The following is a 22,745-nucleotide window of genomic DNA, read 5'->3' as shown; positions in this document are numbered from 1 at the left end:
TTGGCAACATCTCAATCCACTTACCACCACCACCGTTATTGACATGGCACTATCAAAAACAAGCAGCTTATGCATTAAATAGCAAACTGACAGTCTGATCATGTAATACACTTGAGGCAGTGGGCACTGCTTCATAATAGAAAGTTTTAAACTGATATTTTTCTTTATCAAGATACCGATGCTTTAGTAAGTTCTGAAGCAAACTAACAAAATCTCTGGATTTAGTTTCTGTACATTAAATCAATTGATCAGATGTGGGCTTGTTCAATTTCACACCAGATTTACACTGAGGTATATCTCCACTGACTTCACTACTGTTACTCCAGACTTACGTTAGATTGAGAGGAATCACGATCAGCTCCAAAATACAACAATGTATAATTATACAAGAAGGAATAATAATTTATATTTTATTTTATAATTTAATGTTACATTGTTTTATATATTTAAAGTGGCATATATCATTTTAAAAATACTAACTTGAAGTTTTACCTAGAGTAAATCAGGTGTTTCCTGACAACTACAACAAAACTCGACAGTCTCAAACTAAATTTTTGGCAACCTATGATCAGTACTAAACAAACTATATGAAGTGTATTTAAAGATTTCTTGCGTAAATTACAATCAGATGCAACCTTTACATTAGGACACCATCACACAGGCTCACCTATAACCCTTTAGCTGCGTAACATGCAAAGACCTTTCATTAGTCTCCTTCTGATAAATGTTTTGCTCATCTCCATTCATAAGTACTTCATCAGCCTCCATTTTTGACATATCTTGCATTGAAGATTCCATAGAAGTCAAACCACATGCAAACTCAGAACTACATTGTGTCTGCACCTTGATTTCTTGAGACATATCAACACCATTTATCTTTTCTGAAAGACAGAGAGCTGCAATATATTAGGGTTGCGATTCCAAATTAACAACACACCAATAAATGCCTAACTGGTCTCTCCCCTAGCTGGAATGTTCTGAACATACAGTCTCATAAAACGAACATCTCTAATGGGAAATTGGCTATAATGATATTGAATAATACATGTATTTTTACAGTGCCAAAACAAATCTAAAACATTATTATTGTACAGTCATTCTCAAATCATACATTTTTAGTTAACAATTTTGCCTGTCTTCCACACTATGGAATAAATAATCTATTCTCATTTTTATACAGACCGCTTCCATGGCAATTGTGGAAATGGTGTACTTAAATCATCATACATCAGCATGAAAATTAACTTACAGTAAATATTGCCAATTGCTGAAAATCGAGTAAGGCCTTTCAGAGGATAAGTGAAGAAACAAAATTATTCGTTTATTAGGGAGTCCAGATCCCATTGAGACAATGACTACCCCACTTTAGAATATAAGCGATTTTAACCATTTTGGACCTCATTTACCAAACACTGTTTACCTGGTTGATATGTTTTTTCAAGGCCCAACTCTCCCTCCTCTTCTGCATCGTCTTCCTCTTCCCCCTCATTAGCAGACTTCTCTTCATTCTGTAACAGAAATCTGTATTACTGCTAACTTAAACTGTTCTAAGTAACACAACAACACACAATATTTATTGCGAACCATCCACATATTATCACACAGGCCATGATTCAATACATTTTAAAGGATGTACATCCAGCTTTCATGCTGCAGAGACCCTCAGGAGTATTTAAGAATTGCCTTGAGTATACTGAGAGTTACTATCGGTCATTGCACAGGATCCTTGTGCTATGACTGGAAGCCATTTCATTTCAGTCGAACAGAACATAAAGATGCTTGTTATTCTTCTGAAAGTGAAGCATTTAATGGAAAGGCTCTGAAAGTAAAACATGAGAACTCCTTGAATCTATATAATGTCACAAACAAACAAGTACCTTGGCTTCATTCTGATCTGACTTCCGAGTTCTTTTCATTATTTCTTCAATTCTCTGTTAAAGCAAACAACAGTGAATTTGTCACAACATGGAAAAGGCTGAACTTTGATCATTTGGCTTCTTTTATCAACTTTTGTATTTAAAGGATTTAAAAATTCTTTACTCTATTTACCATTATAAATTTTCATTTTTTAGAATAGAAACCAAAATATACCTTTAAAAATGCAATTTGATTTATTCACATACATATGACTGTTCCCAGCGCAGATGGTTTGTTTAACTTTATTCACCAAATTGCTTTAATGTAAGAGTCTCAACACTCTCTCTTAAAGCCTCACTTAAAGGCTTGAAAGTAAGAACTATGCACCTTTTTCCTTTCAAGTCTCTCCTGCATATTTTGCTGCATAATTCTCTCTCGCTCCTGCCGTTGTCTTTCAGCTTCTTCTTGGGCTTTTGCTTCAGCTTCCTCTCTCTAAAATTAAGGCAGAGAATATGGGATGCAATACATAATTCAATTTTAAGGTGTCAAAAGAGCTATTTTATCATTAGTTATTTTGTAGATGTGAGAAATGGTTCATACCACCACTTAAGCATCCGGTGTGCAGTACATGTAAATACCTATTATCCTAATCCTGAAAATCTGAATTACAGATTTGCCACCTGATTCTGAAATTCACAGAAAAAATATTTAGTTAAATGATTATCCAAGTTCTTTAGATGTCCCCAGAGCTATCTGAATAGTTAAACCTATACTTTAGAATGAAGGTCCATTTAAGGAAGATACTTTAGAAACCATGAGGAAAGCAGTTAAATTGCAAATATAGCAACATTAATTTAAAACCTTTGCAGTCAGATATTTGTATTTAAGATAACTGGCACTGAATATCTTAGTGCTCCCACTATAACGGAATCTGTTGTTCACTATGATTGCAAGCCTTGATGGGGAGATAAGAGCATTCTTAACACTAGCTTATTTTTATAACAATTGTTCAGAACAGTAAAGTATGATAGAGACTGAGAATGAAAAGTTTATACAACAGTTATAGAGACAATATATACCAGAGATACAAATGGCTGTCAGAAATTCATCATACATTGAACAAGGTTCATATAGCCTGAAAAATATAATTTCATTCATTCATTCGGAAGGATTCCTTTTCCAGGTTATACAGACATTAATTAGCCATGAAAGGCTATATCTAGGGATTAGTAGTATTTTCATTCATAGTAAGTGGGGGGCCATGGATCAGCATTCATGTCACACTGTGCGCCAGCACCCAGCCCGGGCAAGCTAATGATCCAACCAGTGGACCAAATTCGGTGATGAATCCTGGTCACGTGCCACCTGAGGCACGTTGCACATATGCTAAGAAGTATTTTAAAATCTGCTGTAACATTACCTTTTATGGAGAAGTTAGATCGCACAAGGTGCCCCAGACTCCTCTCTGATCTTTTAAAACGGGAAGCTCTGTAAGTGGCCCCAATAAGATTATGAAAAAGCGCTATTATACTTTGGCTTTTACAGAGTTCCTTGCATTTACCTACCAAGCAGCTTTCGGCCACCAGTGCACTGAACATGACTAAAATGGTTATGAAATATCTGCTTCTTTCCCAGACCCAAAAGCCACACAATTTAGGAAGATTTCAATAGTTTTATCTATGGTCTCCTACGTCCCTTTATGATTGGTCATTTTCCAACATGAACTGATCCAGGATCTAAAAAGGATGACTTAACAGCTTTTCCAAGGAACAGAGTCATGTTCTACATCTAGCAAGTAAACCTGTTAAACCTACTAGCTTTTCCTGCTCCTCCTGTTCTTTGCGAACTCTCTCTTCAGCTTGTCTTTGCTGTTCTTCATCATCAAGTCTTTTTTCTTCCTCCAGTCTCTGGAGCGCCTCCTCTCTTTGTACTTTATCTTCAATCATTTTCTTTACCATTTCTTCTTCTCTGCTCCTAGTATTTCCAAGAAATGGATTACAGACTGGATATTATTTAAAGTGGGAGAAAGAAAGTTTAAAGCTTGTGAAAGATGCCAAAGGGTAGGTCTACACTACAGCTGGGAGCATGCTATACATAGCAGCGTGGATGTTGCCACAGGGCTAGTCACACAAGCTTGGACCCAGGCGGGCTCGCTCTTGGGCAGCTAGCAGAGCCACAACATCCATGCTGCTATTTTTAGCACACTACTTTGAGTGGAGCTAGAGCATGTCTGTCTACCTGGGTTGGGAGGCACGCTCCCAGCTGCAGTGTACACATACCCAAACTCACAGTTCTGAAGACCAAAGTCAGCTATAGTTGATTCCACTTATTACCAACCACCAAGGAGTTGCCAGCAAAAAAGCTGCCAATAAGTTGAAGGCAGGTTTGTGGGGCTGCAGCTAGGGAAGGAAATACTGGGACGCATCTTGCCAACCTGGTTGTGAGCAGAGCAGCAGCCAGGAGGGGGGTTGCAGCCCAAAAGCCAGGGCTTTACATGGGGAGGGGAAGCTGTGGGCAGGGCAGCAGCGGGAGAGGTACCATGAAGCTCCATGGACCCCCAACACCGCTGCTCCCCATGGAAAGCCCTGGCATCCAGGCTGCAGCCACCCCACGTTGCCCTGCCACAGCCCCCTCCCAGCAAACAGAACTGGGACTCCAGCAGAGGTTACCCTGTTGGATGGAGATGCAGAGGCCCCAGCCTCTTATCTCCTGTGTGGTCCAGGGTTGCACATAGGTTTGTGGGACTGTAGCCAAGGAAGGAAGCGCTGGGATGGGCTGAGGTCCAGCTGTAGGCAGGTTTTCAGGGCTACAGGCAGGGAAGGCATGTCCCAGTGCTTCCTTGCTGGCAGCCAGGGCCTTTCTTCCAAAAAAAGTTTTCAATAAGTGGCATGCTGTTGCCAATATCTGAATCTCATTAACATTAAAGTCAACAGGACAGGATTGGTTCCCGACAAAATGTTGCTATTAACCAGAAGTTGTTAATATCAGGGTTGTTATTAAGGGCATCCACTGTGTCTAGCCATAGAACAGATAAACAAAGCAGCAAACAGTAAAAGTTTACTAACACCGCCATTCCATCAGTGTCTCTTTCAACTGTGAGCTGGACGAACAGAAAGGATCTGTGTACAGAAAAGTAATTCATCCTTCCTGGACAGTTAATTCTTTGGACACTACCGATAACAGATAATACTTGTAGTCCAGCTCTCTGTACTGAGGCAGGACGACATGACCTATCTAAGTCCCTTCCAGTCCTACATTTCTATGATGCTGTCAAGAAGGGTGCCAGTTGTTCTGGTAATATGGACACTTGTCCACTGAGAACTGGACTAAGAAGAGAAATGCATTGCATGTACGCTACCTGCCATCCATCACGTGGCATCTCTGTCATCATCAACCCGGGATGAATTTAAACTGGGAACCTAGAAGTCAACAGGTCTCCCAAGTTTGCCAAAGAAGAGTTTAAGAGGAATATCAGACCCCCAACTGACCGGTCAACCACACCCTCATTTGAAAGCGGAAGTACACAATCAAGCAGCAGAGACCCAAAAAAGCAAATACTGTACAGGACAGTACTGTGTTAAAGGTAAACTACTAAAAAATAAAGGGAAAGTTTAAAAAAGGTTTGACAAGTTAAGGAAACTAGCTGTGCTTGTTTCATTTAAATTAAGCTGATTAAAAGCAGCATTTTTCTTCTGAAGAGTAAAGTTTCAAAGCTGTATTAAGTCAATATTCAGCTATAAACTTTTGAAAGAACAACCACAATGTTTTGTTCAGAGTTACGAACAACCTCCATTCCTAGGTGTTCGTAACGGAGGTTCTACCGTAGTTTGAAGAGGATTTTAATATCTTATAAAGAAAATTAAATGTAACTGGAATAAGAAGCATATCCTATATTTTAAGTAGTAGAATCACTGGAGACTTGAAAGGAAGGGAAGCAGTCTGCCTAGAAAGTGACATCCCAATTTCACACAGACTTCTGACATTCACAAGGATATATATTTCCAGCAAACTCTGCCATATGTACCTGCCTCTCTGCAGATTCTCGTATGTGTAGCTAAAATACATGCCAGCCAGGTTTACATGCCAATCAAATTTGCACCACAGAAAATATTGTTTTCCAGTATTTACAAGTTACCTTTCCTCCTCTTCTCTCTGAATTCTTTCCTGGTCTTCACGCTCTCTTTGCTCCCGGGCAAGACGTCGTTTCTCTGCTAAGATTTTAGCGGCTTCTTCGGCTGTTGTGGTTCCTGGAATAGTTTTGCTACTAGATTCTGTAATTTGAAAGAAGGTGTTATATAGTATCATCCACTTCAAAACATGCCTTCACCACTGTGATATGAGAGGCAAGTAACACTGCTTTGTCCAACTGCGCTACCATTATTAACGTAAGTACTCAACCAGTTATTCAAAGCACTCTGTATTCAACACATAGGGAGACTGGAAGAAAGTCCTAAACAGTTGAAAGAAAGCAACAATAGGATCCCAGTACCTTATTTACGCTGCAGACATACTACACTAACTCATTCCAGCAATACACCTTTGGTTGTTTTCAGATGTTACTACTGAAAGTGCATTGTGGTATTCCAATAATTTGAAGACCACTCAGGTTTAAATGCAAACAAGAACAAACTTTATTCCTGGGGTCTTACTGGCACCCCGCTAGGTTTCTCTTCCTCATGATCCCCACTGCGGTGTCTTCTTTCGCCTCCTGGTTTCTTAAGGGAGCCACACCTCATAAACAACCATTCCCAAATACTACATGCATCTCTGCTACAAATAATGCTGTAATAATCATAACAATGAAAAAAGAATATTTCCAAAAACAAATAATTGTGTAACCTTCAAAGACTGTTCTATTAGCGCTTTTTAAAAAATCTGGAGAAATATTATTGTACGAGGAATAAGCTTGTTAGTCTTCCTTATAATAAACAGGACAAACATATTCTGGACCAAAAGAGGAAGCATCAATTTTAAAAATCCATTTTCCAAAATTAGCAGTATTTTTATAACAACAACAACTATGCCTTTGTTTTATCAGTAAAATTCAACTAGAGGAAAACAAACTACGATCTTAAATCATATCCACATAGTGACATTGCTACATGCTCATTTTACATGGAGATCAAAACATCTCTAACTGCCCTTTTTATATAATATCCGAAGATAATATATTACAAGGGCACAACCAAACTCTCTTTTATACACGCCTCCCCCCCCCCCCCCCGCCCTGGGGTCTGAGTACAAAAAACATGTTCCTAAAAATATTCTGAAAAGCCACTTGACTAATTTATACTGTAAACAAACCCCTTGTTTTTAGGAAGTATCCCCATCTTCTTGAAGTTTAACTGGTTTTAATGTAACTGATGCCTGATCTTTAGAACATTTAGGGCCTGATTTTCAGTTGCTGTAAATCAGCGTAGTTCCACTGAAAGCAATATGCCTATGCCAATTAATACTAGCTGAGAGTCTTCCCTTAAAAAAAAAAAAAAAAAAAAAAAAAAAAGTTAACATCCTTACAGATGGGTAGATAACTGCTGGTGTAACACTGATAAATCCTACAAGTCCAAATGATTAATATTTGGAAAATTCTTCAAATGAAAAAAAAATTCGACGTTTCAATAAGCAGCAAAATCAATGCACTGACAAAAGTATTTTGCTTCTAGCCTGAAAAAAAAATTACTTCAATATAATGTGCTAATTTATGTGAAATTCAGACACTATAAGTTTAAGACAGCACAGTAGGAAAGATTTCTCAAGAGTTGGGTATGGACTGTGAAGTCATTGTCCACTAACTGTAGAGTGAAAGCATCAACTGCATGTATACAGCTGTGGAGTCAAGACAAAGTTTTGTGCACACAAATTGTGCTTGCAAAACTGAGGGGGTGTAAGTGTGTACACAGGATTCCAATTTCCTAACTAGCACTGCTGGAGAGTTTTTTTCTATGTATTTAAGATTTATACAATCTCCGGGGCCTCTCCAGGGCTTTTACCACCTTTGACTTAAGAAATGCAATCATACTAGTACAAGCAAGAATAAAACCATATCATCGCCAAACCCAGAAACAAGCCAGTACAAAGAATACTGAAATACCCAACCTCCCCAAGCAACACCAAACCACACAGACCATCCCCCTGCACATACCTACCTCCCAAATTGCACAGGAGAGCAGTCAGGACAGGTGCAAAGAATGGTTCTGGTACCAATCATCTACCTCCTCAAATAAAAGCTTTGTATGCATAGCAGGAAGATTGACTCCATTAAAAACAATACTAAGGGAAAGTCTTTTCCTTCAAACATTCTTAAGCTATTTGTTGTATGAAAATTTGGGAAAGAAAAAACTTAAGTTGATAATATACAGAGCACAGCATGTATGTGCAAAGAGTTAGCTTACTAAACCTCAGAGAAGCTATTGCTTGCATCAGACACTGACGTTTTTGAAATGGACCTGGGGAGGCAAACATACAGAGGGAGGCGGTTGTTCACTTCTGGTCATGAAGTCTGGCTGCTACTGTGGGCTAATGTATAGGACACTGGACTGGGAGTCAAGACAGGTGCTGATCGCAGCTCTATCACTAGCTTGCTGTGTGACATCAGGCAAGTCATTTCAACTCTGTGCCTGTTCCCCTGCCACCCTTGATCTGCCTCATCTGTAGACTTTATAAGCTGTCTGGGGAAGGTACTGTCTCTTACTACAAGTCTGTACATCAACGAGCACAACTGGCCCTGATCTAGGCACTACTATAATATAAACAATAGCAGCAGCTATTGCTAAGCCAACAGGATTCTTACACCTGCTCTGTTTATACACATAGCCAAAGCCAAGTCAATAAAACAGTGATGCCATCGATAATCACTAAACTTAGGCAAACTTATCGCAAAACTGAGCCTGACTATATATTCCCATGAAGAATGCAGGCCCTCAGTGTAAAATCTCTACCTGAGGCAATACCATTTTAAGATTACAAGCTGTACGCCACCACATAAAATACAGTCTGAGTATGCAATATAAAAAAAGAAAGAAAACCAGTCACAGTAATGTTCGAAATAACAGATTACTGGCACAGGTCAGGATGGGGGAGGAAATAGGAAGAAGATGGGAAGCCAGCAGGGTGGGAGAGGCAATTTGCGGAAGATGCATATTTTCCCTCTTGAAGGTGGATCATAGTTTTCCATAAGGATTTCAGCACAGACTAACTCTGTGCACTCAAGATTAGGAGCACAAATTTCTGGACATGTAGTAGTGAGTGTACAAGCTTTGGAATACCCAAAGTCTCAGATATGCATGTACCAACATCATTTGGTGCACAAGTAAAGTATGCAGACATGTGGGTACCTGAATTATATGTGGTCAGTTTTGGGGCACAAATTTAAGTCTTCCATGATCTTTGTCTTGCTCAATTCCTCCATCTGTGCTACTTGGAGCTCCTTGCATCTGTAGAGCAAAAGAGGTCATCTTCCAACTCAGGAAAAGTGCTTCTTCAGAGGGCCTGTATAATCCTCCTCTATCTTTGCATCAGTGGAGATGGAAGATGATGCACTTTTTATGCTCCTGTGTCACATAATCCATCTACCCAAAGCCAGAATTTCAGACAGATTTAGTCGTTACAGAATGGGCCCCCCCAGTACGAACACATGCATTAGCAATGTTCTCCCATTGTAGCTTTGTGCGCTACAGTGATATTCCTGATGATCTTTCATTTCTCAGTATTGTCTCATTCCTTTTCTGTACTTTTTAAAACAAGCTGCTCATGATTTAAAGGTAACCCAACAGGACTGCTGTTCAGTTGTTGGTGTTTGGTGTCACGCACTGTCAGCTTGTGGATTATGAGAAGCACTCCTTGAAAGGAAGCAGAAATTGTGACACTTCCAGCCCCATTATGTGTGTAGAGTTCCTTCAACCAACTCCTTCTCTGAGGATTCACTGTCAGCACTACTTGACGTGTCTGGGTTAAGGGGGTGGAAGGACTGTGTTAAGTAGGCCTGTGGAACTGTTGCCTTTTGAAGAATTGATGATGGTTTACCCTCCTCCCTAGGTCTAGTGAAGCTACAGTTTCCTGTATGATGGATTGAAGAATGTTCCACATTACAGGTACCTAAGGAGGAGCCTGCCACCTCCTCACTGCAATGTGGTTTTTTACTTAGCCACTAAGATAATGTATACCTGTGTTGAAACAGTGTGATGTGTGGCATTAGACAGAAAGTTATCACCCATACCTCAGTGTGGGCTATTTGTTTTATCCTTATACCCTCTGACTCCTCAACAACCCAGACATATAATTATCACATTCAAGTTTATTACCCATCATAACACACAAGTTGACAACTCATATGAATGAGCACATATGTTTTTAAGTTGAAACAAGCCTTTTAACTCATGAAGAGAAGCTGTGTAAGACTGCTCCAAGTCACTGAAAAATAAGATGTGTTTTATTGCATAATAGCATATTTTAACTACCTACCAATGTAGACACAAAAGGAAAACAAGACAAGATTCGTTGACAGGCAATCAAGTCCACCATAGGGGGAAAAGCGACATGAAGATCCAAGTGTGACCAACTGGGAGATACCTGCATTATTGTAATGACTATTATATGTTTCCCTGTTCACTTTTGGATGGCTGTCTACTTGAACTCCAAAGCTTAAGCCCAACTGGAGCTGGGAGTTGGCTGAGGCAGGAAACAAAACAAGGACTAAGAACTAAGACAGCCCCTCAGGTACACACCTTCAAGCCAAGTTAAGTGTTCAATGGAGGCTTTCACTGGGAGATGCCACTTCCAGGTGCCATCAAAGTTAACAGGACTTGTTTTGCCAAGGCGATCATAAAGATCAAAAGTTTTAAAAGGTTCCACTGCCAAAAAGGGAGACAGAAAGTGATCAGCAGGCCACGGGGCTGACACAAACTGGGAGAGAGATAGGAGCTGCAGGGTAGGAAGTCTCACCTTAAGCAGGGCCTGAACATCTGAGCCAGGAGCAGCTAAAAGGCTAGATACGGTCCATTTGGTGAGGTCTCCTTTTTTGTTATTTTTATTGCATGTCTCTGAATGAACTGTTGTACAGTTATGTTAAACAATACTGTTTGAGAAGCTTGTGTGGTCCCTATGTAACTGCTAGTCACAGCTGCTGGAGAGAAGTCAATACCAGCGTCTAAACCTCAGTTGGACCTGCTGAAGTAGTCACAACTGGTAACTAAGGGGCTGTAATCCAGGTCCTAGTCTAAAAGCGGGTGAACTGCAGAACTCTACCGCAGCAGAGATAAAGGCTTGAGGTCTGACATGTGTGAGAGGTACACTCAGTGAGACCCCCCCAAGAAGGGACAATGGTGCAGCTAGCCCAGACACTATGACACTAAGTACACTTAAAGCTACCCTGAAATTAAGACTGAGCCCAGGACTTGATAGAAACTCAGGTGCCACGGGACGACTCAGTGGTAAAAGCCCGTGTCTTTGGGTGGAAGCCTCAGAAGCTGGTTGGGGTATGGTACGGTGTCAAAGCAGTGAGGTAGCCTGGCTAAATGGCCACTCACTGCCCTCAGTTTTTGCCCTCTGATGTCAACTCCACAGCACATGATTTTGAAAATGTGAAACAACTTTTCCAGAACAGAGGGATCTGCCTCCATGTTCACAGGTAGGGCATGTAGGGGAATATCTGGCCAGGAGTGGACACCGCATACTCATAGGGAAAAGTTAAACCAACACTTCTGTGTTGATCCACTTCCATACTGTCTCCTTGCCTTACAAATGCCACAGAGAGTTAGATAGAGAACTACTCCCAGCTTCCTACTGTCAACTACAAAGAAAGTGATCATCTGGTTAGCAGCAGAGCAAGATGGAAGGAGATGTAAATACAGGTCTAGAAGTTAGCCTGGGGAAGAGAGAGAGAGAAGAGGCACATAAGTAACGAGCAGAAGTGGCAACATGAGATACGGGGCTGAGTTCCAAACACAGTTTAGAAGAGGCAGCCGTGGAGGCAGGTCAAAGTCCTGGCAATGAGAAGGTAAAGCTTCAGAAGATGAGAGGCCCAGAGGTAGATAAGGATGTAGCAGGTGGGTTTGTGAAGGACAAGGATGATTCTGTAAAGGAAGACATGCATGACTGAAGCCAAAAAGTAACTGGTAGATACCTGTGAATAGGACAGACAGCAGGGATCAAATATCAGTGATGTGGATTACTGATCTATTTCTCATGCTCTAGACAGGTCTAAGATACACATTTATTACAATCAGGAGCAAGGAACACTGTTTTAAGATTGATGTACAACTCCATACGACACTGACAATTAGACTACGACATCTAGCTATCTTTCCACAAGAATGTATGTGTGCAAAGCACAGTATAACACATGAGATCCCAAAGAATTTTTGGCAATATTTCACACCCAGTTTAAAGTGTTAACACAGGGAAATTTTCAGACATTCCCTCAAGCTTACACACATTCAGGAATACACATAAGTATCTTTACATGCAGTGACATGCATCAGGCATATGATCCCACTTACCCATGGTATTTGAAGGATTTTCACCCTCAGTATCGCCACCAGTTGCCTGTTCAAACTCCTTTTTCTGTTAAGTTTCCCCTATGACCTTCTCCACAGAGAAGTGCATGTGATACCTCATCAGAAGTCTTTCCCAGATTCTTTTCTGGAGATTGTAGAGGGTGTTCTTCCTGGTTGGAAGGGTAGAGGATGTGCTCATGTGGCACAATGAATGGGGTCAGGAGATTTATTTCCAACCTGGGAGAAGTATGTCTCTTTCATTCTCCTGTGTGTGGCAGTGTTGCCCATTGTCTCCTGATGCTGTGGCGACTGCACATACATTGGAATCAAAATTTAGGCAGGCCTCTAACCATTTGGAAGCTAGGTCTCATGTATGCTACGATGAATGAGCAGTTGATTTTTCCTCCAGGCTAAGGCATATGCATGCAATTTTTAAAGTGATAGCTGGCTCAATTTCATAGGTATCTAGTTTACAGAACAAGGTTTCAAAGGTGTGTGCTTTAATTTGTATGCATTTCCTGCTATTTGAAACCACTTTGCATGTGTGTCTTGGATTTGAGAATCTAATCCAGTATTTCTAATGTACAAAGTGGAATAGGATTTAGTTTAGAAGTTACATTGTAAACAAGACTAAAAGTCAATACCTTTAGCTCTCTAGTCAAACGAACTGACTACTACATATGGTATAACCCAGCAATTTATAAAACTACTGTATAATTAACAATTTGCAAACATCTTTTAACCTGAAGCATCCCCAAATCCCCGACACAACTGTTTTACAAACTACAGTATAAAGGGATTGTTTCACTCATCACTGAAATGCTGTCAATTCTTGGGTAGAATGCACCACTATTCAGTTGTATTCAGTGAAACTACAGGAACTGAATATTAATACTTTTCACTTCTATAGTGCCTTCCCTCCAAGAAGTTCTAAATATTTTACAAATATTCATGAATCTCCATTTTACACATGTAAAAGTCAAGGCACAGAGAAGTTCCAGATGGAAAGGCATAAAGCAAGATCACACAAGAATTTGGTGGAAAGATCAAAAATAGAACCAGATATCCTGACTCCAAGGGCTATTATTCAACCATAAAGATATCCCTTCCTCACTTTGAAAAATACTGTATCAAACCAGAGATGCAGGGGAAATTTAGGAAGGAGACAGAACTTGGCTAGGATTTTTTCAGGAATTGTCAAGTCATCTTTCATGTCTACGAGCAGTCAGGAACATAATTTGTGTCCATTAAGAAAGATTTAAGTTTCTTCTGGATTGCTTTAAAATTTTTTGCATACTTACAAAGCTCTCACTCTCTAACACTATTTATAGGTAATTACCACCATTAAACTTCAAACTGTAGTGGACCACCATAAAGATAAATGGAATAGACAAGTGGATCACTTAAAGGCTCCTACCTTCTTTGGTCTTTGCAGCAATTGCGACAGTTTCCCTCTCAGAGGTTGGAGAAGTGCCATGCTCTTGTCCTGCTCCTTCTTCACACTTGTCCTTTGGTTTGCACTCCATTTCAGGTTTCTTTTTGGTAATATTCATAACACTTGGTGTGAGAGGCAGGCGTTGAATAGGTGCTGGTTTGGAGACTGTAGTGGGGGATGATGGTCTTTGTTTCAATACACTAGGTGAAGGTGGACGGGCTTTTTGATTTTGTCTGCAGAGAAAGGAACACCTATGAAGGCTTCACTGAAAGCCTGGAGAATGTAACTGATTTTATACACATAAAAACAATATGCACCTTCTACATTCATACTGGACAGTATCAGGACACCAAACCTGTGGCACAGGAAGTAGTGCTCATTTTGTTCTGAACGTGGTTTAGGATGAACACAGGTTTAAACATACCTAGCTGTAGAGGGAGATGAAGGACGTTTTGCCAAATTAGCAGGGGATGGAGATCTTCTACGAGCTGATATAGATGGCGATGGAGGGCGCCTCCCAGCAGGACTTGGGGACTGCTTTTCTGTCTCTGATTTCTGATCAGATACACAAACAGCGGTAATGTACACCTTCCAGAATATGTTGAAGACACCAGAGAAATGCAGAAGTGATGCCATCACAATATTCACTAGTCACATTAAGATACCCTTGGATTTTCCTTTATCTTCCTGAACATGGCTCTAGTTATGTTATATTAATGAGGCTTTAGGATTTATAATCAACAGCATCCCCCGGAAATAAAGAAGAGCTCATTCCACAAAATTCATATCCAGATTTCAAACATCCCAAAGTCTCAGGATGTTTGAATCTGGGGATTTGGATAAATAGATTATAAAGATAAATGCACAGTCTAGATCCAGGCTGATTTAGGTTTGGCTTTAAACACCCTGAAATTCTGGTGTGTTTGAAATTTTGGTTTGGAGACACTCTAAAATAAGGCTCTCTTTTTTAAGAAAAGAAGTGACTCTTCAGTATACCTATTTTTCCATTTGGAATTATTTTTACTAACTTGCGTAATTAGTAACCAAAGATTATTAAAACTTTAAAAAGAATCATCAACTTGTTCTTCTCATTACAATAGTACTTTGTGACATTATCCAACAATGTTTATTTACAATGTAAAATAAAGAATTTTCACTAACATTTAATTGTTCTGATGCAATAAATAGCGCAGCTGACTAGGATTGCAAACAGTTATAACACGCCTCTAACCTGACCAGTCCAAAAAAAGAAAAACCAAGCCTTTTGTAAAAGGAACTTTTCAACAGACCTGTGCAGATTCTGGAGACCTGGTGTCAGATGAAGATACAGTGGTCTTCAATCTGTCAATGCTACGGCTGCGCACAGGCACTTTAGGAGTTTGGATTGGAGAACTGATGGAACTGGCTGAAGCTGAACGAGGACAGAGGTGAGATTCTATAAAGTTAGGAATTTGACAAGACAAAACAGAGAACCAAGTGCACAGCATCAGAACAGGAAAAAAGGACAGAGAGAGAGAGCGAGAGAAAGAAAGAAAGATTGTGTGTGTTAGAACCCATACAGAGAAAACAACACTGGAAGTGCACATTGCAACAGGTCATGGACGCAAGACACCATCACCTCACGATTAGGAGTATGGAAGCCACAGCACCAAGAATGAAACCATTCCGAAAGCAGCAGTCAAGTGTAGATAAAAAAATAAAGTGCTTTTCCAAACAATGTCTACATTAAACTTTCAATACCTAAATGTAGTTTCCAATTTAGTCAAACTGTATCTTGTCATGATTACTTCTAGACTGACCATCAGAGTTCTGCTAAACCCTTGCATAGGGCAAAGAGGCATATCTCAGAAACGTATCACAATGCGTAGATAATGCCGTGTTAGTTATAAAATGTTTTGTTTCGTCCAGCCCACATGGAATGATTTTTCATAAAACGTGTGACAAACTGCAGTTACCATATTAATTATTTTAATCTTGTTTTATGCATTTTCTTATTCTATCTGCTGCCATTTAACAGTACTGCATATTTTTACTTTTCTCCCCAAACCACACACTTTATCCACATTAACAAAACAAGATTTAAGTATGTAAAGAAACTAGAAATGTAAAGGGTTAATAATCAATTGTAATTACTTTACCACCTCCAAAACTGTCAGCCTCTTCACATATATTAAGATGTGATGAGAAAATATGATCATTGCATTGGATCGTACACTAAACACAGTATTGCATATAATATACAACTCATCTATGAAGTGTATATAGTAATGTAAATTGAGATATTTGCAAACAGATTAAAAACTAGCATATCTAAGATTTTAGAATATCTAGGGATACAAAAATCTAATGACAGATGCCAGCTCCTAATCACTGTACTCTTATGGATAAAACATTTTATTTTAGTATCTACAGCATTCTTGTAGAGAGAACTGCACTGTTATGACCAATAATTTGAATTAGAATAGAGCAAAGAAATTATTACTGAAATTAAGTGTTAACACTATTGAAAGTACCATAAACTTGCTGACAGTTGAAGCAAAAGTCCTGAACCTTTGTTTGAATAACACTGAGTCAGAGCCACATCCTGGCTATCAGTACAAGATAAGATTTCCCTCATATGAAGTGAAGTAAAACATTTTGTGGAAAAATAAAATGCACACAAATAGCTGTGCAAAAACATGAACATAAATTATGGATCAGCAAAGGCAAGGATTGATTACAGTCAGGTCAGCAGTGTAGAAGTTTCATCACTGTTAGTGAGGACTGTTAATTGGTTTAAATTATACTAAAAAAATAAAGATGGAGGAATGCATTTGAAAGGGAAAAAGACAAAAAAAAGTTGATTGCACATTGAAAGATTAAAAAAACAGGGGGAATGAACTCCAACTTGGTGTGCATTACATTGACTTTACACTGAACATAGTACTTTCACTGGAACTTTCTTAGATTCAATAAAAGTCAAAGGTAACCTAGTCGTCTTGTTCCAGCAACTTTTGAGCTGAAAAATTTGCTCTCCCTCAGATAAGTCAATTTGTGCCCCATGGTTATTAGTCTCTTAGGCCTCCTTTGAAATGTTATTAGGGTTTCCAGTTCATCCTCCTAAGCTGTCACTTAAATTCAAATGCAGATCTCAGACAGCTCAGTGCAAAAATAAATATCAGTATACAATTCTCTGCAGAATGAATGAACTGGTATTGTAGCTTAAAAGCCAATACTATTCTATGAAACTGCAAAATAAACATGCAACATAAAATATGAATTGCATTTATTTTACCAAAATAAACGTTAGTGAAGTATTATATATAGTGATGTGTTAACTAAATGTTTGAATTGTGCTGAAAGGTAACATAGTTAGCAACTGTCATATCAACGCTTGCTTTGAAAGCAACTGCTATCACTTTCAGGCTTTTACTGCACTCCTGTTACCTGAGGGATCTTGTCCATCAGCCGATAATGTAGCAGCACTTTTACTCCTAGCTAAGGAGGCCTGTGTGGGGGCGAGGAGGCGACTGATTACATTACTCTCCAGAGGACTGATCTGGGAGCGACGAGCTGAATGATGGGAACAAATCAAAAAGGATTCAACATGAAGTAATATAATGAAGAAAGTAAGCATCAAAGAGAAAAGGAGCTTTGGGAGTATTGTTGCAAATCATAACATTTTCAGAAGAAACTATTAAAGTAATGAAGAGGGAAATACATAGTAATAGTATAGCAGGATTAAACATTGCAATCAAATAGGATTGCATTTGTTGTCCTTGACTTACTACTAATTGTTATGTGCAGAGAATGATATGTAAACAAACATAAAACACAGATGGAGTGCTGAAATAAGTCAAAACATGGACAGCTTTCGATTCAGCTTTGCAGAGGTTATCTTCATTGGAAGTTAGGATGCAACAGAGGATATTACAAGAGACTGGTGGCACAAACCAGAAAAAAACCTTGCAAATTATTGCCAACAGTTGTTAGCTATTGTTAAGTCTTATTTGCACACACAAGCTCACATATATAGTAATCATTGTCAACTCAATATGAAAAGGGGTTCCAAGCATTCTACCGTAGTTTATTACCAGGGAAAGAGTTGCTAAAATGGAAAATTTCAAATGTGCTAATTGAAAGGGAGATGTTTGTTAAAGAAGCTTGCATCCATTAGCTTCAAGTAGAAAATAGTTATTAGAAAGAAGTTCTTAATAAGGAGGTGTCTTGTACTTTAAGGATGGATGTAAGGAAAAGCAGAGACACAAATGAGAACAGATTTCCCCCTTAACTTGTGGGCACATAGTCCAGCCGCAGAAACAAAGAAGTTGCTTGTAAACTGAAAAACTAACAGAGCTTTTAAAGCCAAACAGAATAAGATACAGGAAAAAATATTAACGTTTAAAGTGAAATTATTTCTTTATCTTAAATTTATAAAGATTATCTTTCCAAGTCTTAGCTCTTTGACTTGTATATATTATCGTTTTGCTCACCTACTTCTGGCATGATTAAGTATAATTCACAAAAACCCTGACAGGATTTTTTGTCAGAGACAAAAAAAGAGTTTAATCTTTACTACTAAATAATTAGAATTCTCACTAAGTTTCCAGATATAGAGGAACCAGAAGAAACTACTCAAGTCACATAATCCTATCCAATTTTACTGTGCATTGCTTTTAAATAGCAAGATTAGGATTTCGTTTTATAAATAGCTAACCACCTGGTCTTTCTTCCTTTTTCACTTTCTCTAGTTCAGGAGAAGAATGAGGTTTACTACTTATTCTATTCAAAGACGTGCTCCTCTTCTTTTCTGTTCCTCCTAGAGAACAAGCGCAAAGGAATATTATTTTTAACAAGAGATTTGCATAATTGATTTTCTGAATTGCCCACTCCCTTTCTTTAAAAAAAATATTTTGCCAAGAATACCTATAAACCAGAATTGTTAATCATTATGCAATACTTTGGTCACACAAGTTGTACGTATTGGTTTACTTCTCACCCACCCCAAGTACAGCTTCAGAGAAAACCCACTTGCATATAGAAACAGCAGAATTCTGGATACAACGTTTGATATTGCTAGAATGTGCGTAATGATACCAAAGTCCAAATGGTCATATTATATGCACAATAGTCTACACCGTTCAGAGTGGAAGTATTTCTAAACAAAGTTTGGACATTTCAGTTTAAACACAATTTAAATTTAAGAAATATTCAATTTGTTATCTCCTATTTAAAAAAAAAAAAAATGTTTCCTGCACCTTTCTGTTCCACCTGTGAACCTTTTGGTGGTGGCTGCTCAGACTGCAGAGAAACTTTGTTACTCAGCCTGTTTAATGAAGCACTTCTCTTTGTGGTACCTGTAAATGAAAGTGCAAATTACGTGATTACATTTTATATAGAATCCTAAAGCGTTCCTTTAACCACCTACCCCTCTTTTCTATATACAGTATAAGCCATAGCAGTGTAATCAAATCTGATTTATGAACCCTACAGAACCACCTTATGGCAAGAAATAAAAAGTGCATCCTCAAATAATTTGAGAGCACAAATCATTCTGAATTCTTAAATTTCTAATCTATACACCAAATTTCTGTTAACAAGAGAGAAAGAGGAAAAAAAGAGAGACACGAATCAATCAAGATTAAATAAAGAAGTGTATGATAAGGCTCTAGATGAACTGAAGAAAAATATGTTTAACTTGTTTTTAAATCAGTTCAGTTTAAGAGTATAAAAATATCTATCTGGCCAGTATTATCAGGAATATAAAGAGTGCTTAAAACAGAAGTTCTTCATAAAGATATATAGGTCTTAAAGGCATAAAACAAGATTAATCTGAATTATACTATTACATAGAACAAAACCGCTTTGAAGCACATCCCAGTGTGCAAAATGGTTGTTATATTTTGACAGCTGGGTTCTAGTGGTGGGAGGAACTTGAAATTTCATATTCTCCCTACATAAGTACAGTTCAAGTGGCTAATAAAGAAAAAATGTTTCATCAGATTAAACTTTTTTAAAAAAGAAAACAAAACAGCATCTCAGATGACAATGTGTAAGGCTGGACCCAGCACACAAATTACAACCATACCAGCTGGGCACCTCTATGAAGCTGTGATGGGACACAGAAGAGCTGCTGCAGAACCTGAAGAGTTGTGCACATTCCATGCATCATTCACCTAAAGACTAGCTGCTCTCTGGAAGCCAGATCAAGAGTGTATAATTGCTCTGACCTGTTGGGCTGGTATGAGCAAAATCTTGGAGTCTTGATCTAAATCTTTGTTGTTAGAGAAAATAAAGGTGAGCACTGGACATATTCCGCAAAGAGTCTGAATATTCACATTGTTTCATGGCAATTGAACCTCTATTCCTACTCTGTGCTCCACCAAGGACACTCACTTAAGATTTCCAGTTCTCAGCCTTCATCTCTTTTGGGCAGAGACCCGCTACACAGTTCCTTGCCTTACACTGTGACATCCCCAGCAAGCCAGACTCCCTAAAAGGCCAGCATCTGTGCTTTCCTTTTCTCTCAGATGGCTATTATCTTATAATTGCTGGCAATACATTGGTAACACACAGCTCCTTCTAGGAAAGCACATTTATTCTTAAGGTAAAAGCATTACAGAGAAAACAATAAAAAACCTTCATGCATGTAAAAAAAAACTTTAACAGAGGTCACCCCCAACTACAACCTAGGGCTTTGGTAGGTTTTAGTCCTTCAAAACCCACAACTGGGTTTTCCCTGTGGTTACAAGTTCATCCATCTTAGATCCAGAACCAAAAAGAAGGCCCCGAACCAGTTCAAGCACCGGCTATTTATCTAAAAGTCCTATCTTTGTCTGGTGATATTGGGAGAATCCTGTCTGAACCAGACTATGCAAGCCTCCATAGGACATGATACCTCTCTGGAAGTGTTATAACCTGAGTGATTTGCCATAATTATCCCATACTGTTTTCATTTTCCGGAACAGCTGTGGTACTTCATTTGGGAAGGAAAAAATCAAATGCACAACTACAAAATAGGGAATAACTGTCTAGATGGTAGTACTGCTGCAAAGTATCTGGGGGTTATAGTGGACTACAAACTGAATAGGAGTCATTAATGTGATGCAGCTGCAAAAAAGGCAAATATGATTCTGGGGTGTATTAACAGGAGTGTTGTCAGACAGACAGAGGAGGTAATCATCCCACTCTACTCAGCACTCTACCCCAGCTGGAGTACTGTGTCCAATTCTGAGCACCAGAGTTTAGGAAAGATGTGTACAAATTGGAAAGAGTTCAGAGAACAGCAACAAAAATAATGAAAGGTTTAGAAAACCTGATCTATAAGGAAAGATTGAAAAAAACTGGGCATGTTTAGTCTTGAGAAAAGAAGACCAAGGGGTGACCTTATAAAATCTTCCAGCATGTTAAGGGTGGTTATAAAGAGGATGGTGATCAGTTGTTCTCCATGTGCACTGTAGGTAGGACAAGAAGTAATGGGCTTCGTCTGCAGCAAGGGAGATTTAGGTTAGATACTAGGAAGAACTTTCCAACTCTCAGGGTAGTTAAGCTCTGGAATAGGCCTCCAAAGGAGGTTGTGGAGTCCCCATCAATGGAGGTTTTTAAGAACAGGTTAGACAAACACCTGTCAGAGATGGCCTAGGCTCACTTGGTCCTGCCACACAGCTGGAATTGAGGACTTCCAGCCCATTTCTGGGATTGTATGATTTCTTGCATTTCTCTTAAGCCACCTAATATAATAGGTTTCCCAAAAATACTGGAGGAAGTTCCTCTGTCAGAGTTTCTGTTATAGAACAGCAGTTGGTTTAGTAGCAATCCCTTTTGGCTGATAATTTATTAAATATTTTTTCCTGTGTGCGCTAGTGTGTATATAAACCATAATTTTATAAACCTTTTTGTTTCTGGTTCGTAGCTAGAGCCTAATCCTGCAAACACAGATATATATAAATAATTCTAATTACGAGTAGACCCAGACTTCAACAGGGATAATCACACATGTAAAGTTACCCACATGTATACCTGTTTGCAGGATTGGGCCCTTAATCTGTCTCCATGTTAGGCTTCAGAAAAAAAAGTTATCCTTTCTCCTCAATTTATGCATGATTTTTGTAACAATAAGGGATAGTAATTTCTGGAAGGAGGGAAGCAGTCCACCACGACTGCCCTCTAAACGAGTTAGCATAGCATTCCAGAGGGTTCAGAGAGATCTCTCTTAGCCTTGAGATCATCAAAGAAAAAGGAAGTTATTTGTGGTGGTGAAATTCATTTTTAAGTTTCTCCTCGAAAAGCAGATTAGCCACCTTCCTAGTGTTACTATCAACTTTTCGGTCTGGAAAAGGCATTAGGACATGTACTTCATAAGAGGAACTGCAGTGAGACATAGAACTATAGCATTACTGGTAATGTTTACTGGGGCTTGTTCAGTTTTTTGTTTTTTTAAATAAATCACTTCTGTCTGAAAACATACTTAATGCTACATGTAACACTTATGTTCCCTGTAATGAAAAAAGGAGAAAAATAATTCAGTTTCCCCAATTTGTTTACTTTATGCATTTGATAGTATTTCCCCTATTAGTATGATTTTACACAACAGGAGAAAACTTCTAAAAATATAAAATACAACTCGTAAAACCACAAAAATTGACAGGGAGACACTGGAGTAAGTGTTATATCAGCAACTCATTTTTAAAAACTGACTGGATTTCAGGTTGATTACGTCCTTCAGCAGTAGTTGACTCAGCAGTGTTTACCCCAGTGTTTTGGAGAGAACAGAGATAACCAAGAAAACAAACAATGCTCCATTCTGGGAAAAAAAACTTATGTACATCATTATAGAGTTTGTAAGGTGCAATAGTTTAATACAGTGGTTTTCAACCTGTGGTCTGCAGACCCCTGGTGGTCCGCAGACTATGTCTAAGATTTCCAAAGGGGTCCACACCTTCATTCAAAAATTTTTAGGGGTCTCCAAATGAAAAAAAGAT

The 22,745-nt window shown here is 38.8% G+C and overlaps 1 protein-coding gene across 20 annotated transcripts in view; it reads right to left on the bottom strand.

Annotated features, from left to right (window-relative positions):
- MAP7D3 (MAP7 domain containing 3) overlaps positions 1-22,745 on the bottom strand; it is a 62,384-nt gene that overhangs the window by 4,912 nt on the left and 34,727 nt on the right. For 3 of the 20 annotated variants that reach the window (XM_043522030.1, XM_043522028.1, XM_043522031.1), the window contains 12 exons: positions 19,023-19,121; positions 18,485-18,583; positions 17,212-17,337; positions 15,075-15,196; positions 14,210-14,340; positions 13,768-14,018; positions 5,993-6,128; positions 3,672-3,831; positions 2,245-2,349; positions 1,878-1,931; positions 1,421-1,508; positions 668-881 (listed from right to left, as the gene is read on the bottom strand). In XM_043522030.1, the coding sequence (XP_043377965.1) occupies positions 668-881; positions 1,421-1,508; positions 1,878-1,931; positions 2,245-2,349; positions 3,672-3,831; positions 5,993-6,128; positions 13,768-14,018; positions 14,210-14,340; positions 15,075-15,196; positions 17,212-17,337; positions 18,485-18,583; positions 19,023-19,121 (1,585 nt within the window). Of the gene's footprint in view, positions 1-667; positions 897-1,420; positions 1,509-1,877; positions 1,932-2,244; positions 2,350-3,671; positions 3,832-5,992; positions 6,129-13,767; positions 14,019-14,209; positions 14,341-15,074; positions 15,221-17,211; positions 17,338-18,484; positions 18,584-19,022; positions 19,122-22,745 lie in introns of all 20 variants that reach the window. The other 17 variants (XM_037909649.2, XM_037909650.2, XM_037909653.2 and 14 more) reach the window with 8 other exon arrangements.

Source organism: Chelonia mydas, chromosome 9, assembly GCF_015237465.2.
Source record: "Chelonia mydas isolate rCheMyd1 chromosome 9, rCheMyd1.pri.v2, whole genome shotgun sequence".
Taxonomy (NCBI): Eukaryota; Metazoa; Chordata; order Testudines; family Cheloniidae; genus Chelonia; species Chelonia mydas.
Note: the sequence above shows the minus strand (reverse complement) of the source record. Positions and strands in the feature narration are given on the sequence as shown.